The following is a 23,880-nucleotide window of genomic DNA, read 5'->3' as shown; positions in this document are numbered from 1 at the left end:
ACTGATTTAAAACATTAATTTTCTGTGATAAGATCCATTTTTAGCCACGTGAATCAAATTTTATCACGTTCATCCACAATAATACATCAAGGAGTTTATCTTTCGAAAAATAATCTTTTTTGTAAAACTGCATTGTTAAAACGTCAGTTAATTCTGTTGGTTCAAGGCAGATCTGTTTTGGGCGATATACAAAGAAACTTCAGTAAAAAAGCAAGAGAAAAGCAAAATACTTTATAACATGGGCAGAATTAAATTGTCATTTGGACACAAATTTAAAAAAATACACAAAAGCTTATTGTGCAAAAATAATGCAAATGAATACTGTCGGAGACACTTTTTTTTAATGAAATGTTACTTTATATTAAAAACAGACACGTACAAATATTAGAGATTATAGATATCACATAACAAAAGAAAACTTGGACCTCAATGCAAATCTTTAGTTGGTGTCAGGAGGATTCGTTCTTTTAAAACTGTATTTTCTGTGAAAATCAATTTTAGGATACAGATAATCCTGCTGTCCCAAGTTGGTATGTTCAAAGAACATAAACTGCTGATAGTTGATTAAATATAGCGACACAAGAACAAAGTAATTGCTGAATTATATCTCTTTGCATTGGATTATAGATAATTGTCAGTTCTGGAGTACAGAAGAAAATGTTTTTCTGTAAAGTTCCATTTTCATTTCAATACTTTGGTACCATAAAATCCTCCCCTTTCTCATCCTCTGCAATTTTCTACCTCTTCTCAAAGTGCTGAGGTCTGACGCATGGTATCTCTCCGATATGATCATAATTCATCTGGAACTGACAGCAGGCTGTTCCTGCCTAAAGACTATCACCAGTTCAGCTTTGAACCGACAGCCAGACCATCGATTTCCAGTCTGACTCATGAGACTTCGGTTTGCTTCCTTCTTAAAAATGGTACAAGGGCACTGAGCCCCAAAGTGGTACTTCAGCTGACATCAGTTAACTCAGCACAGACCAGGAATTGAACCCGCAACCTTCCCGTCTGCAGTTACTTAGTTTTAAGTCAGGTTACCTTTACCCATTTCATGATCAAATACAGCTTAAGAAATCTTCAGTTAAGTAGTTCACAGCGTCTGCCTCAAGGAATGTTTTTGCAATGCCAAGTGTGGTGATATTACTCAAAAAAAAATTAAACTTCAGCACACTAAATACTAGAACAGATTTTATAGACCCATTGTTAATTCTTATAAGGAGAAAAATAAATCAATTATTTTCCACACAGTTTGCACTACTCGCTCTACTTTTTAACCTCAGATTCTCCTGAGGACAAAGGCATTTTGCAACAGTGGCTTAATAACATGTAGATACTATCATCAACAGCGTAGTTTTCCAACACAGGTTATCATTGCAAGTGGCAGCCTGATCTTAACAATGCATTTGGCTAGATTCATTATAACATTCCTGGCTTCACAGTTAGCCAATTGTACAGTTCATAAAAGGGTGTAAGACAAGCCAAAGTGATATCTTAAGGCTAATGAGAGGAAAGCTCTTCCGCAAGATGAAAAAGTGCATCAAATTTCAAAATAATTACTACTACAGGGTTTTTGCTGTATAAAACTTGCACACTAACAGGACAGAAACAAAAATGTATGCATAGTAAAACTGGAAAATTTAAATCTGAGTGTTCCCTATGAAATACAGTGCAGCACACACGAAAATATCTTCTACTTTCAGTCATTATCCAACATGGATAACGCGTAGCTCATATACCTTCCTCATGGCTTGTTCAACCTGCTTCAGGAACACTTGTGGAAGCCTCCCGCATAAAGTATGTACAGTTTTCAAGAAGTTGTTTTGGAGGGGGAAAAATAGTGACTGAAACAAATTTTCTTCAAAAGGAAACTGAAAGACAAAAATAAGTCATGATCAACATCTTTGCTTTAACATAAATTTCAGTTGTTCCACTGCACATTTATGAATGGATTGGACACATTTTTGCTAGTGATGGAAATGAATTATCAATATTTGACTTCCATTATATGAATTTTAAGACCCAACACCTTTTATGAACTAAGATTATATCAGAAAAGGGAAGACACTAACCTAGGGTAGTCACAGTGATCACTTAACATGACATTGAAAATGACATCGATAGCCAATTGTACAGTTCATAAAAGGGTGTAAGACCAGCCAAAGTGATATCTTAAGGCAAATGAGAGGAAACTTCTTCCGCAAGATGAAAAAGTGCATCAAATTTCAAAATAATTACTATAACGAGGTTTTTGCTGTATAAAACTTGCACTCTAACAGGACAGAAACAAAAACATATGCAAAGTAAAATTGGAAAATCAATCACCCAGATCTATAGCTCCTGTTTGATTTGCATCTTTATCAAAATAGGAGAAAGTGAGGACTGCAGATGCTGGATAATAGAGTTGAAAAATGTGGAGCTGGAAAAGCACAGCAGGTCAGGCAGGATAAAAGGCTTATGCCCGCAATGCTGACTCTCCTGCTCCTCGGATGCTGCCTGACCTCCTGTGCTTTTGCAATGCCACACTTTTTGACATCTTTCTCAAAATGTCATAGAATGAGGTGAAAGTCGATTACAAATTATCCAATTTGATAAAACAATAAATCCAATTCAATGATTTAGTACAGGAGCTAAAATCCCCAATAAACAAGGAAATCTCACAAAATTTACTCACTCTTTCCTGAAAGGATTTTAAGTTAATAACAGGCTCGTACGCTCAGACAGGCTGGGGTCTAGAAACTTTCATATACCAGAGACCAATGTGGGTGAATTAAATAACTCTGAGACAAGCTGGTGAGAAAGGAAAGAATGGCAGAGAAAATGGAACTGTCTCCAACTGTTAAAAGACGGGATCTCACAGTAAGACAAAGAGGAAGAAAATCCAGCATCCCACACAGTCTTAAACTACAAGACCTGTGTATGCAGCATCAGAGTCTGCTCACACATGACCACTGACCAGAATATTTACCAGCAGTCTGCAGTCAAAGTAATGCTACCTACTTACTCATTATCTGGGGAGAGATAGCTATGTTCTCCAAGACAACGAGTGCTCATGGTCCTTGCTGGTTGGGAAAACTAAAACTTGAAGTGTGCTGATAATTGAGTTCAAGGGAGGAGTGCAGAAGTGCCATTAATCAACGCTTACTTGAAATGTGAACTTGTTATGGGCCTGGTGACAGTGTGGCAGTTTAAATTTTGCCAGTGCCAGTGACAGATATTTGATTAGGGAACAACTTGGCAACAAATTTCTCACATGCAGAGAAAGACAGTCTGGAGAGGTAGAGTAGGCAAAAAACTGGCAGATGGAATACAAATGTGGGAAAGTGTCATGTTATGCACTTTAGTAGGAAGAATAAAAGCACAGACTATTTTCTAAATGGGGTAATGCTTCAGAAATCTGAAGCACAAAGAGATTTTGGAGTCTTCATTCAGGATTTTCTTAAGGTTAACACACAGGTTCAGTTGGCAGTTAGGACGACAAATGTAATATGAGCATTTATTTCAAGAGGACTGGAAAACAATAGCAGGGATGTTTGCTGAAGCTGTATATGGTCCTGGTCAGGCCACATTTTGGATATTGTGAGCGGTTTTGGGTCCTGTATCTAAAGGAGAATGTGCTGGCATTAGAGGGAGTCCAGAGGAGATTTACAAGAATGATCCCAGGGACAAAGGGCTTGTCATATGAGGAGCATTGAGGCCCCTCTGTATCTGTACTTCTTTAGTTTACAAGGATGATGGTGACAATCGGATTGAAACTTACAGAATACTGAGAGACCTGGATAGACTAGACGTAAAGAAGATGTTTCCAAGGGTAGGAGAGACTAGGACTCAAGGGATCAACCTCAGAGTGAGGGAACGACCCTTGAGAACTGAGATGAGGAGGAATTTCATCAACCAGATGTTTAATCTGTGGATCTCATTGCCCCAAGGCCATGGAGGCCAAGTCTTTGAGCATATTTAAAACAGAGATAGATAGGTTCTTGATTTATAAGGGGATCAAGGATTATGGGAGAAGGCAGGAGAATGGGGTTGAGAAACATATCAGCCATGATCAAATGGTCAAGCAGACTTGATTGTCAAATGGCCTAATTCTACTCCAATGATTTATGCTCGAAAATTTGTTGAGCATAAACTGCAGATTACCCAGTTTAGAAATAAAACAATGAATTCAGACATGGGCATACACGAGGAATGTATTCCAGAATTCAGGTTTTGGAAGGAGCAGATGCCCCTCTGTTTTCTCAGTCTCTCAGAAAACAATGCCTGATGAAAGACATATCAGAGAAACATCCATTCATCAATTAAATAATCAAACCTTACACTACAAGGTCTCTATGCATTTTGCATATTCTTGATCCTCCTTTATGAACAAGACACATTGCCTTTTTAAGTGCTTGTGAGTATGTTTTATTGCTTTTCTTGCGATTATGAGTAACGTCATTCATTTGTCTTTCACTCAAGAAGTCCCTTGTCATTGGCTTTCTATTTGGTTCTTGTCAAGCAATGCGCTATATTTTTATTTAGGTGTGATATTAATGTATGCTAAGAAGAGTTAAAAAAAAGTCTTTGTTGCAGTCAACAGGGAAAGTTAAGAAGAATGAAGCCAATTCACCTCTTCTCACTCGGTTGTAGCCACATTATACTAAGTCATATATTAGGTGGGTTCACCCATCAGAATAAAAAGGCTGTGAACAAACAATTGACTCCAATGGCAAAATGACAACTTCCCATAATGCACTGTCTTCATTATTTCGGTCTTGCTTCTTTTGCAAACTTAATTAATTGTTCCAGTTGATTTTCAGAAACAGAAATTGAACATTCTGGCATGAAAGTAGCGCAATAACAAGATCCTCATTCTTGTGAAACGACAAGCAAAACACTTGCCATTACTGTTATTTCACATATGTTACACTGACAACACATTAATAATGCACCTTTGACTGCTCTTATGCAATATCCAGCAGTAGCAATAGCTCAACTGTCAAGTGCTCTAAATAATTAATTGTCAGCAGAATTTGTTGATATTACCATCACACAATCAATACAATGAACAGAAGTCAAATGATTGTCCAAGCAAAATAGTAAACTGCAAACTCTGAGAAACTTATGGTGATGCAACATCTGTTTCTCCATTAAATATAATAGAAAGACCTAATGAAGAAAAAATTCTAACATTAGTAATGTGCTCTTATCAGTTTTCAACATATAAAGTCAAGTGGAAATCAGATTTTGAGCGACAGTAAATCAATAATGGAAAGGCAAAACATTTTGGATTCTGGCAATCATTAATTAAAAACAGAAAATATTCAAAACATTCAGCAATCCACATCAATCTCTTTTCCAGGATTCATATCTCCTCTTCTCCTCCCTTTTCAGAATTTCAAAGATATCATTCTCTTCTCAACATCCTGTTCTTCACCTCCGTCACCGGAAAACTTGTCCCTTTTCCACAGCATCTCTCCATGCATTCCAAACTCTCCTTCAGATGTGTCATTAACTTATTTACACTTCCATCAAGTTTACTGAATGGATTCGCTGTTCATGATGTGATCTCCCATACATTTGGGAGTGACTGGATTAACACTTTCAGAAACACTGCTATTCAGTCCACAAAAAATGAACTGGAGCTTCTACTTACCAAGTACAGTACCTTCATTTTAATTTTAAACTCTGCTTGGGCCTCTGCTCTCAGCCTCCTTCAGTGTTCTGAAGAATTTGAGATCTTCTTCCTCAATTTTCATTGGGATGCTTTACAGCCTTGCAAAACCATCACTTCTATCTGCTGACATTCTCTCTATTTTTATTTCCCTTTCCTTTTCATTTAGAATGTAGAAAATTACAGCGCTGCACAGGCCCTTCGGCCCTCGATGTTGCGCTGATCTGTAGAACCAATCTGAAACACATCTAACCTACACTACTCCATTCCTGTCCCTATACCTATCCAACAACCATTTAAATGCCCTTGAAGTTGGCGAGTCTACTACTGTTGCAGGCAATGTGTTCCATGCCCCTACTACTCTCTGAATAAAGAAACTACCTCTGACACCTGTCCTATATCTATCACCCCTCAATTTAAAGCTATGTCCCCTCATGCTAGCCATCACCATCCGAGGAAAAAGGCTGTCACTGTCCACCCTATCTAACCATCTCATTATCTTATATATTTGGACAGCCAGAATCAATGTTTCCTTGATTCACACCTCTTGTCAACAATTCTGTTGTTTCTTCAATTGTCCCATTACTCTTTTACCTTGCACTATGAACACTATTGTCATTTAATCTGTTTCACACTATTACAGTCCTTTCATTTTTTTTAAGATTACTTACAGTGTGGAAACAGGCCCTTCGGCCCAACAAGTCCACACCGACCCGCCGAAGCGCAACTCACCCATACCCCTACATTTACCCCTTACCTAACACTACGGGCAATTTAGCATGGCCAACTCACCTGACCCGCACATCTTTGTGACTGTGGGAGGAAACCGGAGCACCCGGAGGAAACCCACGCAGACACGGGGAGAACGTGCAAACTCCACACAGTCAGTCGCCTGAGTCAGGAATTGAACCCGGGTCTCAGGCGCTGTGAGGCAGCAGTGCTAACCACTGTGTCACCGTGCCGCCCAATTTGTTCTTTATTGTAACTGCTCCCGCCACCCCCCTCCTCACTTCACTTGTTCAAATGGCTAGTAAGTTGCTAACTGTTTCCAGTTCAGCTGAAGGCTCATCAGCCGAAAACTTTGGCCCAGATTTTCCAATGACCATCAGAATAGGTTTGAGTGATATTGACTCTTTTTAAAATTACCCACTTACCTTTTGCCAATTTTTTGGCCACAATTCCGAGACAGACTAGTGCCAGATGCGTCCATCAGTGGACACTGGGGATATACAAGGGCGGGAGCAGGCCATGATACCCCCATTTTTACAACACTTGCAGCTGTATATCAGGAGTTAAAGATCCTAAATGAACTTTGACATTGACTGAGAAAAGGTAAGTGCATAAGGTAAGTGAGGAGTTAGGTTGACAGGTGGAGTGGTAAGTTGATAGCACCATGGTAGGTGAGGGGAATAAAGTAGAGAGAGGGTGGATGAGGGATTTAAAGTGCCAGGTAAGTAGATGGACGTTTAGGGTTGGGGCTCTGTGATACAGGGGTTCTCTGGTGTCAGTTCTGTCATAATTCGGTCACAGTTGGGAGTGGTCAGTTTGACTCCAGCCGAGTTGAGTCAGACTGGTTTGCGAGAGATGCAGCATCTGGCCGGGTGAGGGGAGAGCTGTGGTATGTTAGGGCTGGTGTGGGGACGGGCATATGTTGGGTCTGGAGTTATCTGGATGTTACTTGGGAAGGGTGGGGGGGGAGGGGGGGGGTTGCTGTCAGCAGAGTTTAGACAGTTCAGTTTAAAAGTTCCTCAACAGTTAAGAGTAGGTTTTTAAGCCTTTAACAATTCCTGGCTAACTATTAAACTGACATGAAGGGGCTTCTTTGATGAGTTCCAGATGCAAGAGAATTCCTTCTATTCCTTCTGAGCAAGTTGAGCCTAGAATTCTGCAAGGTCTTCACACATTATTCCAGTCTATACTACTCCAATGACTTGCTGGCCTATGGAATGCCTCGTACTTTTTCACAAAAGTGACCAGGCCCGTTGAATATGTGCAGCATATTCTGTTTTTAAATCAGAAAGAGGCATTTCATCATAGTCTGAGAATGTGAAACTTCCATCTATACTGCTCCTGGTTAAAAGAAAGCAGACACATCAATTGTATTTGAGACACTTACATCACGTATAGCCTCATACATTACTTTGAAGGCAGGCTGTTTATCATCGTGATAAACTCCACGGTTCCCATGGAGAATGGAAACTCCCTGGTCCTCTGCTCCCCGACAGTTGCTGCCATACATACAATGATCTGGTCTATAATTCCATTGACAAGGGAACACATATAGATATTCTACAGAATCAAAAGAAACGTTGTTTTAATATCTTCCAAATTCCAACCAAATTACCATAGACTGAGATGTTTAAGTTAAATCACTGTATAATACAACTGTATACCCTCGGTCCCAAAAAAATCAGTTTTGTGTTTACTTAGTGTATACGTTGACCTCCCACTCCCCCAACCACAAACATGTTACACTCAGATCAGTAGTTAGTTTCAATTCTTCACCACATTAATTGGGCGTTTTACTTCCTGGTACCTGGTAACTGGGGTGGAGGGGTCAAGAAGACAATATAGGCTGTGGTGTGAGATTGTATGGGAGATTAGACTATGCTCACACCGAATAGAAACAATGTAAAAATCACCCACTGTTATACCTATTCTATTCCCATAGCATAAAAATATTTGGGGTGTGCAAGGTTTGTGAAGGTTTGTAGCTCAGGTTGAGGTTTAGGGTATACGTTTGCTCGCTGAGCTGTAGGTTTAGTATCCAGACGTTACATTACCTGGCTAGGTAACATCATCAGTGGTGACCTCCAAGTGAAGCGAAGCTGTTGTCTCCTGCTTTCTATTTATATCTTTCTCCTGGATGGGGTTCCTGGCACTTGTGGTGATGTCATTTCCTGTACGTTTTCTGAGCAGTTGATAGATGGCATCTAGATCTATGTGCTTGTTTATGGCGTTGTGGTTGGAGTGCCAGGCCTCTAGGAATTCTCTGGCATGCCTTTGCTTAGCCTGTCCCAGGATAGATGTGTTGTCCCAGTCGAAATGGTGGCTTTTTGCCTCCGTGTGTAGGGCTACGAGGGAGAGAGGGTCGTATCGTTTTGTGACTAGCTGGTGTTCGTGTATCCTGGTGGCTAACTTTCTTCCTGTTTGTCCTACGTAGTGTTTGTGGCAGTCCTTGCAAGGAAGTTTGTAGATGACGTTGGTTTTGTCCATGGGATGTACTGGGTCTTTTAAGTTTGTTAGTTTTTGTTTGAGAGTGTTGGTGGGTTTTGTGCTACTAGGATTCCGAGGGGTCTTAGTAGTCTGGCTGTCATTTCTGAAACTTCTTTGATGTATGTTAAGGTGGTTAGGGTTTCTGGCTGTGTTTGGTCTGCTTGTCGTGGTTTGTTCTTGAGGAATCTGCGCACTGTATTTTTTGAGTATCGGTTCATTTCAACTGGGACACCACATCTATCCTGGGACAGGCTAAGCAAAGGCATGCCAGAGAATTCCTAGAGGCCTGGCACTCCAACCACAACGCCATAAACAAACACATGGACCTAGATGCCATCTATCAACCCCTCAGAAAACGTACAGGAAATGACATCACCACAACCCCAGGAACCCCATCCAGGAGAAAGATATAAATAGAAAGCAGGAGACAACAGCTTCGCTTCACTTGGAGGTCGCCACTGATGATGTTACCTAGCCAGGTAACGAAACGTTTGGATATCAAACTTACAGCTCAGCGAGCAAACCTACACCCTATATTTGGGTTGTATTTGAACAAAAGCCTTTTATATCCCCTACACTCTTAAAGACATTTGTTTTTGCAGGTTTCTCCAGTGACTCAGTGTGCAATATAGTGTGCAAAGTACAAAGCTGTACAAACCAGGAAGTATGCAGGTGCAGTTTAAAACTTATATTTAGTGATCTAAACCACGTTTATATAGGGAAACTGGAATTAATCTAAATATTCTTGGTTTGTGAGGATTAAAAAGGAGGATCGAACTTGATCCCTGGTGCTGTTGCCCTCCAGTGACAAAGAATGGTAGTGATGTCCCTGATAGCTGCAGCACCTGCTAATACTCAGCATCTCGGGGCCAGAATTTCCTCAAATCAATGGGGGTCTCCCTTACCAGTTGGACAGTTGGTCGGATCCCCTGTCATCTCCATGGGGTATGTCTGACAAAACCAAAAGCCTTCAGACACTTAATTAGCCACTGTCAAGTCATCCACGTGACTGACTGACACCCCTGGCAGAACAGGTCCTGCTTGCCATCAGTGAGCCACCAGAGGCGGCAGTACCAATATTAGCAGTGATAGCTAGTGACAAAGCCTTCACTGAGGCCCAGGATCATCAGGGCTGAATGAAGGTGGGGCAGAATTGTGATAGAGAACTGGAACAGTATCAGAGGCAAAGGCAGGGACTGACTTTCAGTGGCTATCTCCCACATCGGATGCCAAATCCCTTGACTGGACACAAAGCACCTGATAGCAAAGGATCCCTGGCCTGAGAGACCACTGGAGAAGCCGACAGGTTTTGTCAGATGTCCTTTCAGATGTGCAGAAATCCCATCCATCCCTCTAACTAGTCCCTTAACCATCGATAAATTGCAGAGGCCTCAAGGATAATGGATAGCCTGTTGTTCATTAATGGGCTTAATTGACATCCCACCAGCAGTGACTGGGAATCACTCCTACTTGATTAGGGGATGTTCTTCTGTTGCTGCTGCATGGCCTCCTCATGATTAAGTGGACTGAGTTACCACGCCTTCCATCACATTGGCCAGCATAAAATCCATCCTTAGAGTCTTACGCAGAGTATCAAGTCACCCTAGTCCAGAGATCTGTGGTCATATCACAGAAAGATGACTGGAGGTGGTTTAACCTGAGGGTCACCATGCCTTGGGCAAGATGGAGATGGCAGGATTTACATAGTAATCTCAGCCAGTGTGGGAACCAAACCCATGCAGCTGGCATGACTTTGCATCACTAACTGAATCCCACACAGAGAGTTTGATGCCAATAATCTCTCAGTACAAAAACAGACATGTCTCACTGCTTTCACGAGAAGGGACAAGGAAAATGTTTTTGCAAAGGAGTTGTTCATCAATTCTCCTGACTCAAATTTCAAATCATTTGTGAATTAATGGTTTATACTTGTTATAACATTTGGGGTAGAGTTGAAAATATGTAAAGAGGCCCCAGTGGGATATGAACTCATGACCTCTGGTTTACATGACCAGAGGTCTTGGGGTATTTGGGGTAGCATGATATGTGTTTGTTTGTTTCTTTGTTCATATTAGCATTTGTAAAATGGTCTGTAATTGGTTAACATTTATAATACATTTACAGTGAAAGATTACAAAATAAACCTTGATAATGTCCTCTGTCAAAGCATTTAGCCTGATTTGGTACCAGGTCTCAGATTACGCATATTCCAATTGTCTTTGCTCAACTGGAGAAATTGTTTATAAAAAGACAATTGTTATTTTGCTTCTTAATTAGTAGGCACAGTACAGTCAAGTTTGTGATTATCACTGTTTACCTGCCATGCATTGCTCAGGCCTTGTTTCTGCGCTCCAAAAATGTCTTAATTAGAAAATTGATTTAATTACCTACAAGCCAATCTTTGGTATCTGACACAGTTAATATTCTCAAGCAAAACGGCATTAGCAATAACCCTATATTGAAATCACAACAACTCTAAATTTACATCACTTGCTATAACTCCTCTTTTCCACTTTGAAAATGTTTCAAGCTATGATCTTCCATGACTGGTAGGCCGAGGAGTTTGTGCATTGTCACCCCTAGATATGGAATTTGAATGTAATAAGTCTCCTTTCTTTTTTTTTGTTGCAACAATATAAAAGCCCCTTGAAGGGGCTGATCAAGTGTTCTGAAGTATTACTTCATCTTATGGGTTGATCAGAAGCAAGTAAAGCTATGATTTCTGTGACTGAATCTCTGATCATTCTATTCAGCAGTTTTCAGGAGCATCTCAAAACTAGGCTAAATGAAGATCAATGAGGCTATGGCTTGGATTTTCACCACCGTACCTGGGTGTCTGAAACACAACACGTGCAGTTTGACCCAGTAGGAGCAGGTATGTTCTCTGTGGAGTCCTTTGGACAGCATTGGTACTATAAAGTATCCCTTCTGATATGGTTCTAGTGTATCTTTGGGGATGGTAATTTGCCTTTTGGGAGAGGTATGATGGCTTTTGGAATTGTTAAAAGTAGGACTGAATGGGCATAAGGTAGGCATAAACTTTTCAATTGTCAAGTTTACTGTAACTGTCATCCAACTTGTCAAAACTAATTGTCAAAACTGTCAGAAGTATCAAGATGAGTTATTAAGAGGGACTGTCAAAAACAACTCTAAAATGGAGATGTCAAGCAATAAAGGCATTTAAATAGCTTGTCTTTTACATCTTTGGAAACATTGTTTTGAGTGTTTAAAAAAAAATCACTTAATATTTGACTGTTCACTTAAGCCTGAAAATTTCTACAAAGGATTAGTACTACGCAACTGATTTCACAACCGTCTGTTATCACAGATGAGTCGTTATCATTCCACATTTTGATACCTTCAAGTATTCATAGACGTTTTGAGGTTGGAATGTAATTTTTAAGGATGGTTATAAAGGATTATTCACTTTAATAAAACACTTCATTTAATAAGGTATTATGTAAGGGACATTTTGGAGAGAGACTGTGAGTTCAAATTGCTGCTGTTGAAGTCAAAATGCAGCCTTTGGAAAGCCTCTGAATTTGAAGAAGAAGATGAGCAGCATTAAGGTATGGCAATACAAGGATTACTCTGTGTTACGTATAGAAAATTAGATTGGGGCAGCTGTTTGAGGGGAAATCACATCAGTCATTTGGGAGTCTTCAAAAGGCCAGTTGATCAGAATTCAGGACCAGCATATTCCTGTGTGCATGAAAGATAAAAATGGCAAGAGTTTGGAACCCTGGATGACAGCAGATATGAACATTTAGTCAAAAAAGCAAAAGGAAGCATGTAGGAGAAAGTGAGGACCGCAGATGCTGGAGATCAGAGCTGAAAAATGTATTGCTGGAAAAGCGCAGCAGGTCAGGTAGCATCCAAGGAGCAGGAGAATCGACGTTTCGGTCACAAGCCCTTCTTCAGGAAACTTCTGAAGAAGGGCTTATGCCGGAAATGTTGATTCTCTTGCTCCTTGGATGTTGACTGACCTGCTGCGCTTTTCCAGCAATACATTTTTCAGCTGAAAAGGAAGCATTTGTAAGGCTTAGGAAACTAAAGTCAGACAAGGTCCCTGAGGATATCAAGGAAGCAGGCAAGAACTTAAAGAATTAAGAGGGGTAAGAGGGCCCTGAAATGATCTTGACAAGTCAGGTTAAGGAGAATTCCAAGGCATTTTATACATATATTAGCAGCAAGAAGGGAGTTATGGAAAGGTTAGGTCCACTCCAGGACAAATCAGGGAATTTATGTATGTAGCCAGAGGAAGTGGGTGAGGTCCTTAATGAATACTTTGCATCAGTATTCACCAAAGAGAAGTACTGGGATAACAGTAAGATTAGGAAAAGTTATGCTGATATTCTGGGACATGTTGATATTAAGAAGGAAGACGTGGTGAGTGTCTTGAAAAACACTAAGGTAGATAAGTGCACAGGGCCTGATGGGATCTATCCCAGGTTACTGAAGGAGGAAAAGGAGAAGATTGCTAGGGCCTTGACAGAGTTCATTGCACCCTCTTTATCCACAGCTGAAGTCCCAGAATACTAGGGAAAAACCAAAGTTGATCTTTTGTTTAAGAAGGACAACAGGGATAATCCAGGAAATTCTAGGCCAGAGAGCCTTAAATTATGGTAGGGAAATTATTGGAGAAGATTCTTAGGGACAGGGTTGATTCACATTTAGAAAAGAATGGACATATTAGAAATAGTATGGTTTTTTGTGGGGATGTCTTGTCTCACAAATTTGATTGAGGGAGTGACAAAGATGATCCGATGAGAGTAAGCCAGTGTATGTTGTCTACATGGACCTTACTAAACCACTTGATAAGGTTCCTCATGGTAGTTTGGTCTAGAAGATTAAGCCACATGGGATCCACAGTGAATTACTAAGTTGGATACAAATTGACTTGATCTTAGAAGACAGAGGGTAGTTGTGGAGGCGTGTTTTACTGACTGGAGATCTGTGATCAGTATTCCACAAGGATCAATGCTGGGACCTTTACTTTTTGTAACTTATGTGTAATTGATTTAGATGAAAATGTAGGTGATCTGATTAGTATGTTTGCAGATGACATGAAGGTTAGTGGAGTTATGTGTAGTGAGGAAGGTTATCAAAGCATACAGCACTATATAGACCGGTTGGAAAGTTGAGCAGAGATGGAGTTTAACCCAGGCTAGTGTAAGGTGATGAATTTTGGGAGGTCAAATGCAAGAGAAAAGTATATGGTAAATTGTAGGACCCTGTCAAGTTCTGATATCCAAAATGATCTTGGGGTGCTGAAAAGTGCCCAGAAAGTGGCAACACAAGTGAATAAGATGGTAAACAAGGAGTACGGCATGCTTGCCTTCACCATCTGGGACACTGAGTAAAAAGGTTAGCAAGTCAGTTGTATAAAACATTGATTAGACAACATTTGGAGTGTGCAGTTCTGGTCACCACACTATAAGAAGGATGTGGAGGCTTTGGAAAGGGTGCAAAAGAGGTTTACCAGGGTGTTGGCTGGATTGGAACATATTAGCTACAAGGAGAGGTTGGACATACTTAGCTTGTTTTCACTAGGGCATGGGAGACTGAAGGGTGGCCTGACAGAAGTATACAAAATTATGAGAAGCATGAATAGGGTGGATAATTGGAATCTTTTTCCCAGGGTGGAAATAGGAGGCACAGATTTAAAGTGGTGGGGATAAGTTTAAAGTAGATATGCAAGGCATGTTTTTTTTTTACACAGAGGGTGGTAGGTGCCTGGAATGTACTAGGGGAGGTGTACTGTTCTATGTGAAGGGATATAAATGAAGTAAATGAGCTTTTATGAATGAGTGTGTTTTGCAAAAGTGAAATGTGTAATTTATACTTTATTTTATCTTTGTACTGGTCCTGAGCTCTGCCTACTGTGGATACTGGTTGAGTTTGCACAGTAGATGTGAATGCAAAAGATGGTGTGTGAAGTGCATGCATTGGCATTCAGTTGGCATACAGGTTATAGAGGGCGAAGGAGCTGGTTACAAGGAAGTAGGTTGGCATAAAGGGTATTTTGAACCATGAAAGGTAGGGGTGAAGGCAAGGCATGGGATGGCATGAATGAGGCATTATTGAGTGTGTGAGGCATGATAGGATGTGAGGGGTTGAGGACTGTTTTTTTAAACATTTCCATACAGTGTCAGTGCACTCAGGCAGGTCTTTCACGCAGTCTGCATCAGCTACCAGCATCGTCTGCTTTCATTCTGGGGCTGACCAGCTAGACTCCTCAGGAGCTCTACCACGCCAAAATAACAGTCCCAAGCTGTTTAACCTTAACACAGATTATACTTGTCAAGTGGAAAAATGTCCTGCAAATCCAGGCCTCTGTTACGCTGTATTCCAATGCAAAACAAGCAAAAACTGGTCAGAAACTATTATGTTTATCAGCAGCAAAATACTGAAATTATTCAACAGTTCACAGATCATATACAAGACTTCACCACAGGGAACAGACTCAAGAGATTGCAAGTTTCTAAATATTTTAGAATGTCACAATTAAAATGGAAAGCTAGGTGTTAGCTCGTTTGTTTTCCCCTTGAGGATACACCTTTTGCCCCACCATGTCTGTGATCATGATGCCATTTGCAACTAATCCCATTGCTTGAAAAAAAAAGTTAGAAAATAAATTACCGTAGCTTGTTTTCACTAGAGCATGGGAGACTGAAGGGCGGCCTGATAGAGGTATACAAAATAATGAGAAGCATGAATAGGGTGGATAATTGGAGTCTTTTTCCCAGGGTGGAAATAGGAGGCACAGATTTAAAGTGGTGGGGATTACATTACTTACCTGGGTTGTAGTGAAAGATAATATTTAATAAATCCTGGTCTCCCCATGTAATATCATTTTTGTATTTATGATATAAAGGGTACAGCAGTTCTTCCCATCTTAGTCCCGTTGGAATCATACTGTTCTATAGGAAAAGAGCACAACATAAGCTATTTTACAGATAAAGTAACATTTCGCTGACAATCCTACTGAATTTTATCACTTACATTTCTGTTGTCAGCCAACTGAGAAAGTACAAAAGTGCACTTGAAGAAACTTCATGAAATTACCACTTATTTGCCCCATATAAAAACTGTAAGGTGATAATGGGTGAATACACTACAGAAATGAGGGGAACACGGTTGAAAGGTCGACAATAATTGTGAAAGGTATAAAGAAGGAATTCATGCCTGTGTTGTGTGGAGGCCTGCTACAGGAATTCCAAGTGAGCTGGAATACCGTGGGCACTTTCAAAGATTCCAGCCACTGGCACCATATTGTTATGTACCAGGTCAGTCAGTGCCAACGATGAAGCCTTTCACAGCATACATAAGGTGAAGGAAACAAAAAAAAACAGCTACCGAGAGTACATAGGTATCACAGGTGACATTTCATTGCAAATAGAAGTTTACATTCATCTTTTGATTGCTGTTCTACATCATCAATTTCTGATCTACTGTTATTGCAACTGTAGTTACAAGAACCAAACGACACAGATATCCATTCTTAGTACCACACCTCCATGCATTCCTGAGAGAGGGGATGCTTGCTGAATACCACATAAAATTTTGCCATTGCTCAGGACTGAACATGCCGCACAATCCCAAATTTCCTTGGAAACACAGCCCTCAACTGATGGGTAACCAGACCCTTGACTGATTTCTGTGAAGCTCCAGAACTGAGTTACCACCAATCCCCTGACTGGATAAACACAGCGTGCAGTGCTATTGTAGTCAACTCCACAGACTGTACTGATATGAACTCTTAAATGTCCCAATGGCCAACAAACTGTGCTCAAGCCCCCAGACTGATATTCAGTTGTTTTGATTTTTCATTTTTATTCATTCAAGGGAAGTGGGCTTCACAAGATAGACATAATTTATTGCCCATTCATGTGTCTCTTGAGAGGTTGTAGTGAGCTGCCTCTTGAAACACCGCTGTTCATTTAGTGAGGTACAGCCGGGGGCTGCTTAAGAAGGAGACTGTGGGATTTCTACCCATGACAGTGAAGGAACAAGGTGGTGAGTGGCTTGGAGGGGAAATTACAGAAACTGGAATTTGCTGCTTTAGCCATTTTAGATGGAAGTAGTTGTGAGTTTGGAAGGTGCCATCTAAGGAGCTTCAATGAATTTTCACAATGTATCCTGTAGGTGAGTACACTACTGCATTTGTGGTGGGGGGGCATGGATGTTTGGTTTTGTTGGGCTACTTTGTTCTGGATGGTGTGAAGCTTCTTGAGTGTTTTTGGAGTTATACTGATCCAGGCAAGTGAGAGTATTCCATCACACTGCAGGCTTGTGCCTTATAGATGTTGGGCAGGCTTTGGGGGGTCAAGAGCTGCTGCAGTATTCCAAGCCTCTGATCTAACTGAGGGAAGGTCATTGGTGAAACAACTGAAGATGGTTGGGTCTGGGACGCTATCCTGAGGGACACCTGCAGAAGGTTCCTGGAGATGAGGTAACTGACTTCTATCAAACATAACCATCTTGCATTGTGCTCGATATTGTTTGAAATCATTTTCAATCAGATGTCCTAGAAGTGGCAATGGGTGCATAGAAGCTAGTGAGACTTCCTAAATGAATTGCTGCCTACATTTGGTAAGGCCATAAGAAATGAGAACAGGAATAGGCTATTCAGTCTCTTGAGCCTGCTCCACCAATCAGTAGGTTGAAGTTCATCCAACTTTCTTCACATTCATGTTTTTGCCCTTTTCCCATTACCCTGGGATTGCCCTGATGATCAAGAATCTATCTCGGCCTTAAATACAAACAAGGTCCCTGTCCCTACAGCTCTCTGTGGCAAGGGGATCCAAAGAATCACAATCCTCTGAGAGAAGAAATTCCTTGTCATCTCAGTCTTAAATTGGTGTCCCTTTATTTTGAGACTATGGCCTCTGGTCTGAGACTTTCCCATGAGGGGGACTATCCTATCAGCGTTTCTACTGTCAAACCCATTAAGAATTCTACATATTTCAGTGTGATTGCCTCTCATTCTTCTAAACTCCAATGAATAGAGTCACAACCTGTTTAAAGTTTGCTCATAAGGCAATACCTCCATACCAGGGGTCAGCGCTATGAACCTTCTTTGGACTGCCTCCAATGAAATGACATCTTTCCTGAAATAAAGGGACCTCAACTGCTCAGAGTTCTCCAGATGTGGTCTCACCAGCACTTTGTACAGATGAGGTAAGACTTCCCTACTCTGAATCTCCAACACCCTTGAAATAAGGGACCACATTGCATTTGCTTTCTTGATTACTTGCTGCACGGGTGCTAGCTTTCTGTGTTTCATGCACAGATATTGTATTGCAGCTTTCTGCAGTTACTCTCCATTTAAAAAAAAAGTTCTCCCTTCCAAAATGAACAACTTCATATTTTCCCACATTATACCCCATTTGCCAACATTTTGCCCACTTACTATGCTTATCAATATCTCTCATAAACTGTTTGTACCCCTCTCACCACTGACCTTTCCACACATTTTTGTGTCATCTGCGAATTTGACTACAGTACAATCATGTCTTGCTCCATACCATTAAATATACATTGTAAACAGCTGTTGTCCCAGCATTGACCTTTGTGGAACCCCACCAATCACAGCTCACCAACCTGAGAAAACATCATTATCCCCACTTGCAGTTTCCCGCCCATGAGCCAATTCTCCATTCGTGCCAATGTACTACCTTCAACACTCTGTGCTCTTAAGTTATAACTTAACCTTTTCTAAGGTTCCTTGTTAAGTGCCTTCTGAAGTCCAAATACAACGTACCTACCAGTTCCTCTCTCTATCTACTCTGACTGAGACTTCCTCAAAAACTCTAAAATATTTGTCAGACATGAATTTCCTTTCATGAAGCCATGCTGATTCTGCTTGATTAGAATACGATTTTCCAAATATTCAGCTTTTACTTCTTCAATATTTGATTCCAATACTTTTCTAACTATAGATATCAGACTAATCGGCCTATAGTTATCCACTTTTTGCCTTGCTCCCTTTTGAATAGGGGAGAAACATCTGCAGTTTTCCAGTGATATCGTACTTCTCTGGGATCCAAAAAGAATCGCAAAATTGCAATTAACGCATCCACTATCTCTGTAGCTACCCCTTTTAGGTTCCAAGAATGCAAGCCATCAGGACCAGGGGACTTACCCGCCTTTAGCCCTATTTGTTTAGTACTATTTTCTTATTGATGTTACTCAATTCCTCTCCCCATATTCTTTAGTATTAATAGAATGTTCAAAATATCTTGCATTGTAAAGACTGATGATAAGTATCTGTTTAACTTCTCTGCCATTTTTTGTTCCCTAAAACTGTTTGCCCAGATTCATTTTCTCAGGGGCCTATGTCCACTTTGACCTCTTTCTTCCTTTTCTTTATATTTAAAGAAGCTCTTATTGTCAGTTTTTATATTCCTTATTTGTTTGTCCTCGTAGCTTATTCTCTCTGTCTGCATTTTCTTTCTAATCCTCCTTTGCTGAATTCTGAATTAATCCTGATTTTCAGGGCAATCACTGACTTTGACCTCCTTATATGCTTTTTTCCCCCAACTGAATACTCTTCTTAACTTTCTTAGTTCACCACAGTTGGGTTATCCCTCTCTCAGAATCTTTCCTGGGATATAGCCTTGCTGAGAGTTAGGAATTATCTTCTTAGCTATCTGCTACTGCTTGCTTAAGAAAGACAAGGGGTGGTTACATATTGATCCTATGCAAGATCAAACTGGAGATGTTGCACGTATGAGACAAACATGAATACCACTACACTATGGAAATTCTGTACCTTGGTAACGAGCTTGGCAGCAAAAGAGATTTTTTAGGCAAGGTGGAGGTATGGTAAGCAATGAAACTCTCAATGAAATGGTGTATAAAGGCAAGGTTGATAGATTGTGTGCCTCTCAGTTGATGCATAGTGACTAAATGCTCAGAGAGCAGCTAAAAGGCCTGAGATGCCCTCTGCTCTAATCCATGAGATGAGTGTCTGTCCCTGTGTGCAAATGGCATTACAATGCAAGGTATCAGTTTGTTCCAAAAATACAGTTTTGATGTTGAGAACTCCATTCTAAGTAAGTCAAAGATATGTGCCGATGATGTAGTGAGGCTTGTGTGTGTCCAACGGTGTGTGGACAAAGAATGCAGGTAGACATTATTCATGAGGGTGCCGTGTAAGGTTGGGGAATGCCAGCCAAGATGGAAAGCTAGCGGAGCAAGTAGCAAGCTGGCACTGCCAGGCACCTATCATGTCACAGCTAGTTTCCCTCTGCTGGGTGGAGGGATGGAAAGCTGCAAATGAATGCGGTGAGAATACGAATAATGATCTGTTAATGCAAATGGACCTCTTTCCTCTTACCAGTGAGTGTTTCACCTCACAATTCAAACACTGGATGCAAAATTGGACTTTCTTTTCCCTCAATGTCTTGAATCTGATTTTTCTGATCTCACCACATTTTCCAAACCATCTCACCACTGCCCACTGTTCAGGCATTGGTAAAGTTCAGCCCTACATGTATGCACCTCAGAGAGTAGGTTATACAAGGGGATCTTTTCTTGGAGGATTGTTATCCACAAGTGCACAGGGGTGAGAGCAGGACATGAGAAACCACAGGTAATCATATAAATACCACAAACACACTTTGTTGCTGCATATCACTCGCATTTGTTTCACTAATACAAACTAATTTTCAACTTCTGCTGTGCGACATGTCAGTTTTGCAGCCATTTCCTTCTGGGCTTCCCTTTGTTGCTGTTTTCGGTGTTCAATATTTGATTGGCAGGATTCTATCTTGGAAACCTGTCTGCTTCTGTTACATCACATTGTTCACAGCCAGGAGAAGGAACTAAAAATTCTCAACATCTGTGTGATACATTCTCAGATTTCTTGAAGTTAACAAATGGCTTATTCTCTGCAGAGAAACAATGTCAAAACTAGTTTAAAAACATCTGAGCTCTCCACCATTTCAGACAACTTGCACACGTCCGTCAGGTGTATGAACACAACAATCAAAGCCAGCCATTTTTCTAATCTTGCTTGGAATCATGATGCAAAGTCTCATCTTATGTAATATAGATCAAAGAATAATGAAAATCCTGGGACTTGCTTTATACTCCATTAGAAGAGCCTGCCCAGGAAGAACAGTAATGGATTCAGGATGCATTTGCAGAAAACCTAATTCTTGTTAGATTTAATGTGAACTATTGCTTTGTCACCTTGAATAGTTGATTTCTTATTCGAGTCAGATTCATGAGCATGACTCCTGAATTGACTCCAGCTGCTCCATAATAAGGATGCTGTGCAAATCGACTGTACCATCCAATTCTGGGTATTTCATGTTCTGGGGCCATAGCTGCAAGTTGTGTGGAGTTGAACAAATTCAGGAAATGCCAGATATCATCGATTGGTCTCAGGAAAAGAACATCAGTATCAACATACAGCAGAGAATCGACATCTCTTAGAATCATCTGATTTGGAAGCAGAAAAGCAGACGTTTTTTAAAAAATGCATATTATATGTGAATATGAAATAAAGTGCAAATAAAATAAATAAATGTAACATTTATTCAAAATCAGGACCTGATTACCAAGCTACGCAAACTTGAAGATCGGGTTTTCCATTCTAAGTAAGTGCAATCCAAACTGGGATCACAAGATGAGATTTCTAATCCAAGCAGAGCTCTATTCCCCAATAAATAAACCTTGTAAGGTGCTCAAACTTTTGAGCTCCCTTGATAAGGGATGTAGGGATGACAAGAATGTTTTTAATGAAATTCTCTTAATATTTCTGAAACAAGTTTGCAACTTCATCTAAATCAACACAACAGGCATCAGGTTTAATAATCCAAGCTCATAGTTCCTAGTTTAAGAACAGTCTTCTACTCCATTATAAAATGTGATCATTGCCCAAAGTCCACATTTTGTGCATAAAACTGAACTGGTTATAGAGCTTGTCAAAAGTGGACTTCATGCTTTACTGGACGTTAGACTGCATTAAAAATGTTCTCCTCATGGCCCAAATATATTTTCTAATCGTTTTTTTTCTACTAATTTTTCTGTTAGAAATTTCAATTTCTCGTTAAAATCGAGTTCTAGCTGTTCCTACTCACAAACACCTGAAACCCAAGGAAACGAAGCACTTGCATTTATGTAGCATGACACAAGTAAGCCAACCTGTCAAGCTGGTCACTATTACATATAAAATATGACACTAGGCCCCACAAACCATACCAAAGTGATAATGTTCTCTTCTTAATGATGTTTCTTGATGCATAACTGTTGGTTCGGGTGCCAGCAGAACTATCCTGCTCTTTAAATAATGACATGATATCCTTTAAATCCACCAAATAGATAGATTAGGTCTCAGTTCAAGATCTCATCTGACACAGTCAATTCTGGTAAATGCAGGTACAACCAAACTACTGCATTGTATGACAATATCTTCTCAAGTCTCTAGAATAGAGCTTAAACCCACGTAATGTTTTACTGTGAGCAAACTACAAGGTTTTCAGCAGAGTTGGGGTTGGAATCGACTGCATATTCAAGGATTGTAAAGCGGAAAAGGATTTGTAGATTGGGCAATAATGAGAAAGGACAGATGTGTTAGTGAAGAGAGAATGAGAGTAGCCCATTATCCCTCCAACTTCACAAATTCAGGAAGTCTGCAGGTTTCACAACTTCTCCACATTGTGATCACTTTGGACTTGGAAGTTTGGTAGTGCATTGGAGGATGTCTTGTTACAGTTCTTGCATGGTATTTTGTAAATGACATTAGTTTTGCTTCTTGTCTGTATAGGGTCTTTCATGTTCATTAGCTACTGTTTTAGTGTGTTGGTGAGTTTGTGGGCTACCATTATACCAAGGGGTCTGAGTAGTCTGGCAGTCATTTCTGAGATGTCTTTGATATAGGGGAGAGTGGCTAGGGTTTCTGAACGTGTTTTATCTGTTTGTTTGAGTTTGTTACTGAGCAATCTGCGGACTGTGTTCATTGGGACTGTAGTTCCTCTGTGCTGCAGTTTGTGATGTTCATTGAAATAATGTTCTGATGCAACTTCCCAATGTCCACAAACAAAGCTGCATCAGCACATTATTTCAATGAGCCAACACACACTGCAGCACAGAGGAACTACGCAGAGCAGAGGAAAATCACCTATGCCATGTATTCAAAAAGACTGGGTTCCCAATGAACACACTCCGCTGATTTCTCAGTAACAAATTCAAACAAGCAGACAAAACACGTTCAGAAACCCTAGCCACTCTCCCCTATATCAAAGACATCTCAGAAATTACTGCCAGACTACTCAGACCCATTGGTATAATGATAGCCCACAAACCCACCAACACACTAAAACAGCAGCTAATGAACATGAAAGACCCTATACAGACAAGAAGCAAAACTAACGTCATTTAAAAAATACCATGCAAGAACTGTAACACTACATTGGACAAACAGGCAGAAAACTATCCACCAGGATACATGAACACCAACTAGCTACAAAATGACATGACCGTCTCTCATTAGTATCCTTACATACAGATAAGAAAGGACACCACTTCGACTGGGACAATACATCCATCCTAGGACAAGCCAAACAGAGACATGCACGAAAATTCCTAGAAACATGGCATTCCAGCCAGAACACTGTCAACAAACACATCGAGTTAGACCTCATTTATCACCCCCTGAGAAAAAGAACAGGAAATGACATCACCAAGCCATAGAAACCTAAACATATAAGTAGAAAGCAGGAATCATGGACAATGCTTCACCTGGAGGCCCACTGAAGATGTTACCTAGTAGGGTGATGAAACGTCTGGAAATGAACCTTTCAGCTCAACGAGCAAACCTACATCCATTTCCTTCAGCTTTTAAACTTTGATGATTTCTGTCATCTGAAGATTCTTGAGAGATGATATGAAAATTCATCATCTCTAATTACAGACTTCTTTCTTGTTAAAATCTCTCATGCTAACATAGGTGATCTCAACATAACCTATATTGGTTTCTCCATGAGCCTTGAAAA

General features: G+C 40.3%; 1 protein-coding gene across 2 annotated transcripts in view; it reads right to left on the bottom strand.

Moving 5' to 3' along the window:
- Nucleotides 1-375: 375 nt before the first annotated feature.
- gxylt2 (glucoside xylosyltransferase 2) overlaps nt 376-23,880 on the bottom strand; it is a 50,405-nt gene continuing 26,900 nt past the window's right edge. The window contains exons 4-7 of one of the 2 annotated variants that reach the window (XM_060835217.1): nt 21,074-21,325; nt 15,672-15,795; nt 7,773-7,945; nt 376-1,871 (exon numbers count right to left, since the gene is read on the bottom strand). In XM_060835217.1, the coding sequence (XP_060691200.1) occupies nt 1,707-1,871; nt 7,773-7,945; nt 15,672-15,795; nt 21,074-21,325 (714 nt within the window). In that variant the 3' untranslated portion in view covers nt 376-1,706. The remainder of the gene's footprint in view (nt 1,872-7,772; nt 7,946-15,671; nt 15,796-21,073; nt 21,326-23,880) is intronic. The other variant, XM_060835219.1, reaches the window with a different exon arrangement.

The sequence above is a fragment of the Hemiscyllium ocellatum genome, chromosome 14 (genome assembly GCF_020745735.1).
Source record: "Hemiscyllium ocellatum isolate sHemOce1 chromosome 14, sHemOce1.pat.X.cur, whole genome shotgun sequence".
NCBI lineage: Eukaryota > Metazoa > Chordata > Chondrichthyes > Orectolobiformes > Hemiscylliidae > Hemiscyllium > Hemiscyllium ocellatum.
The sequence above is the reverse complement of the archived record's forward strand: the minus strand, read 5'-3'. Positions and strand labels throughout refer to the sequence as shown.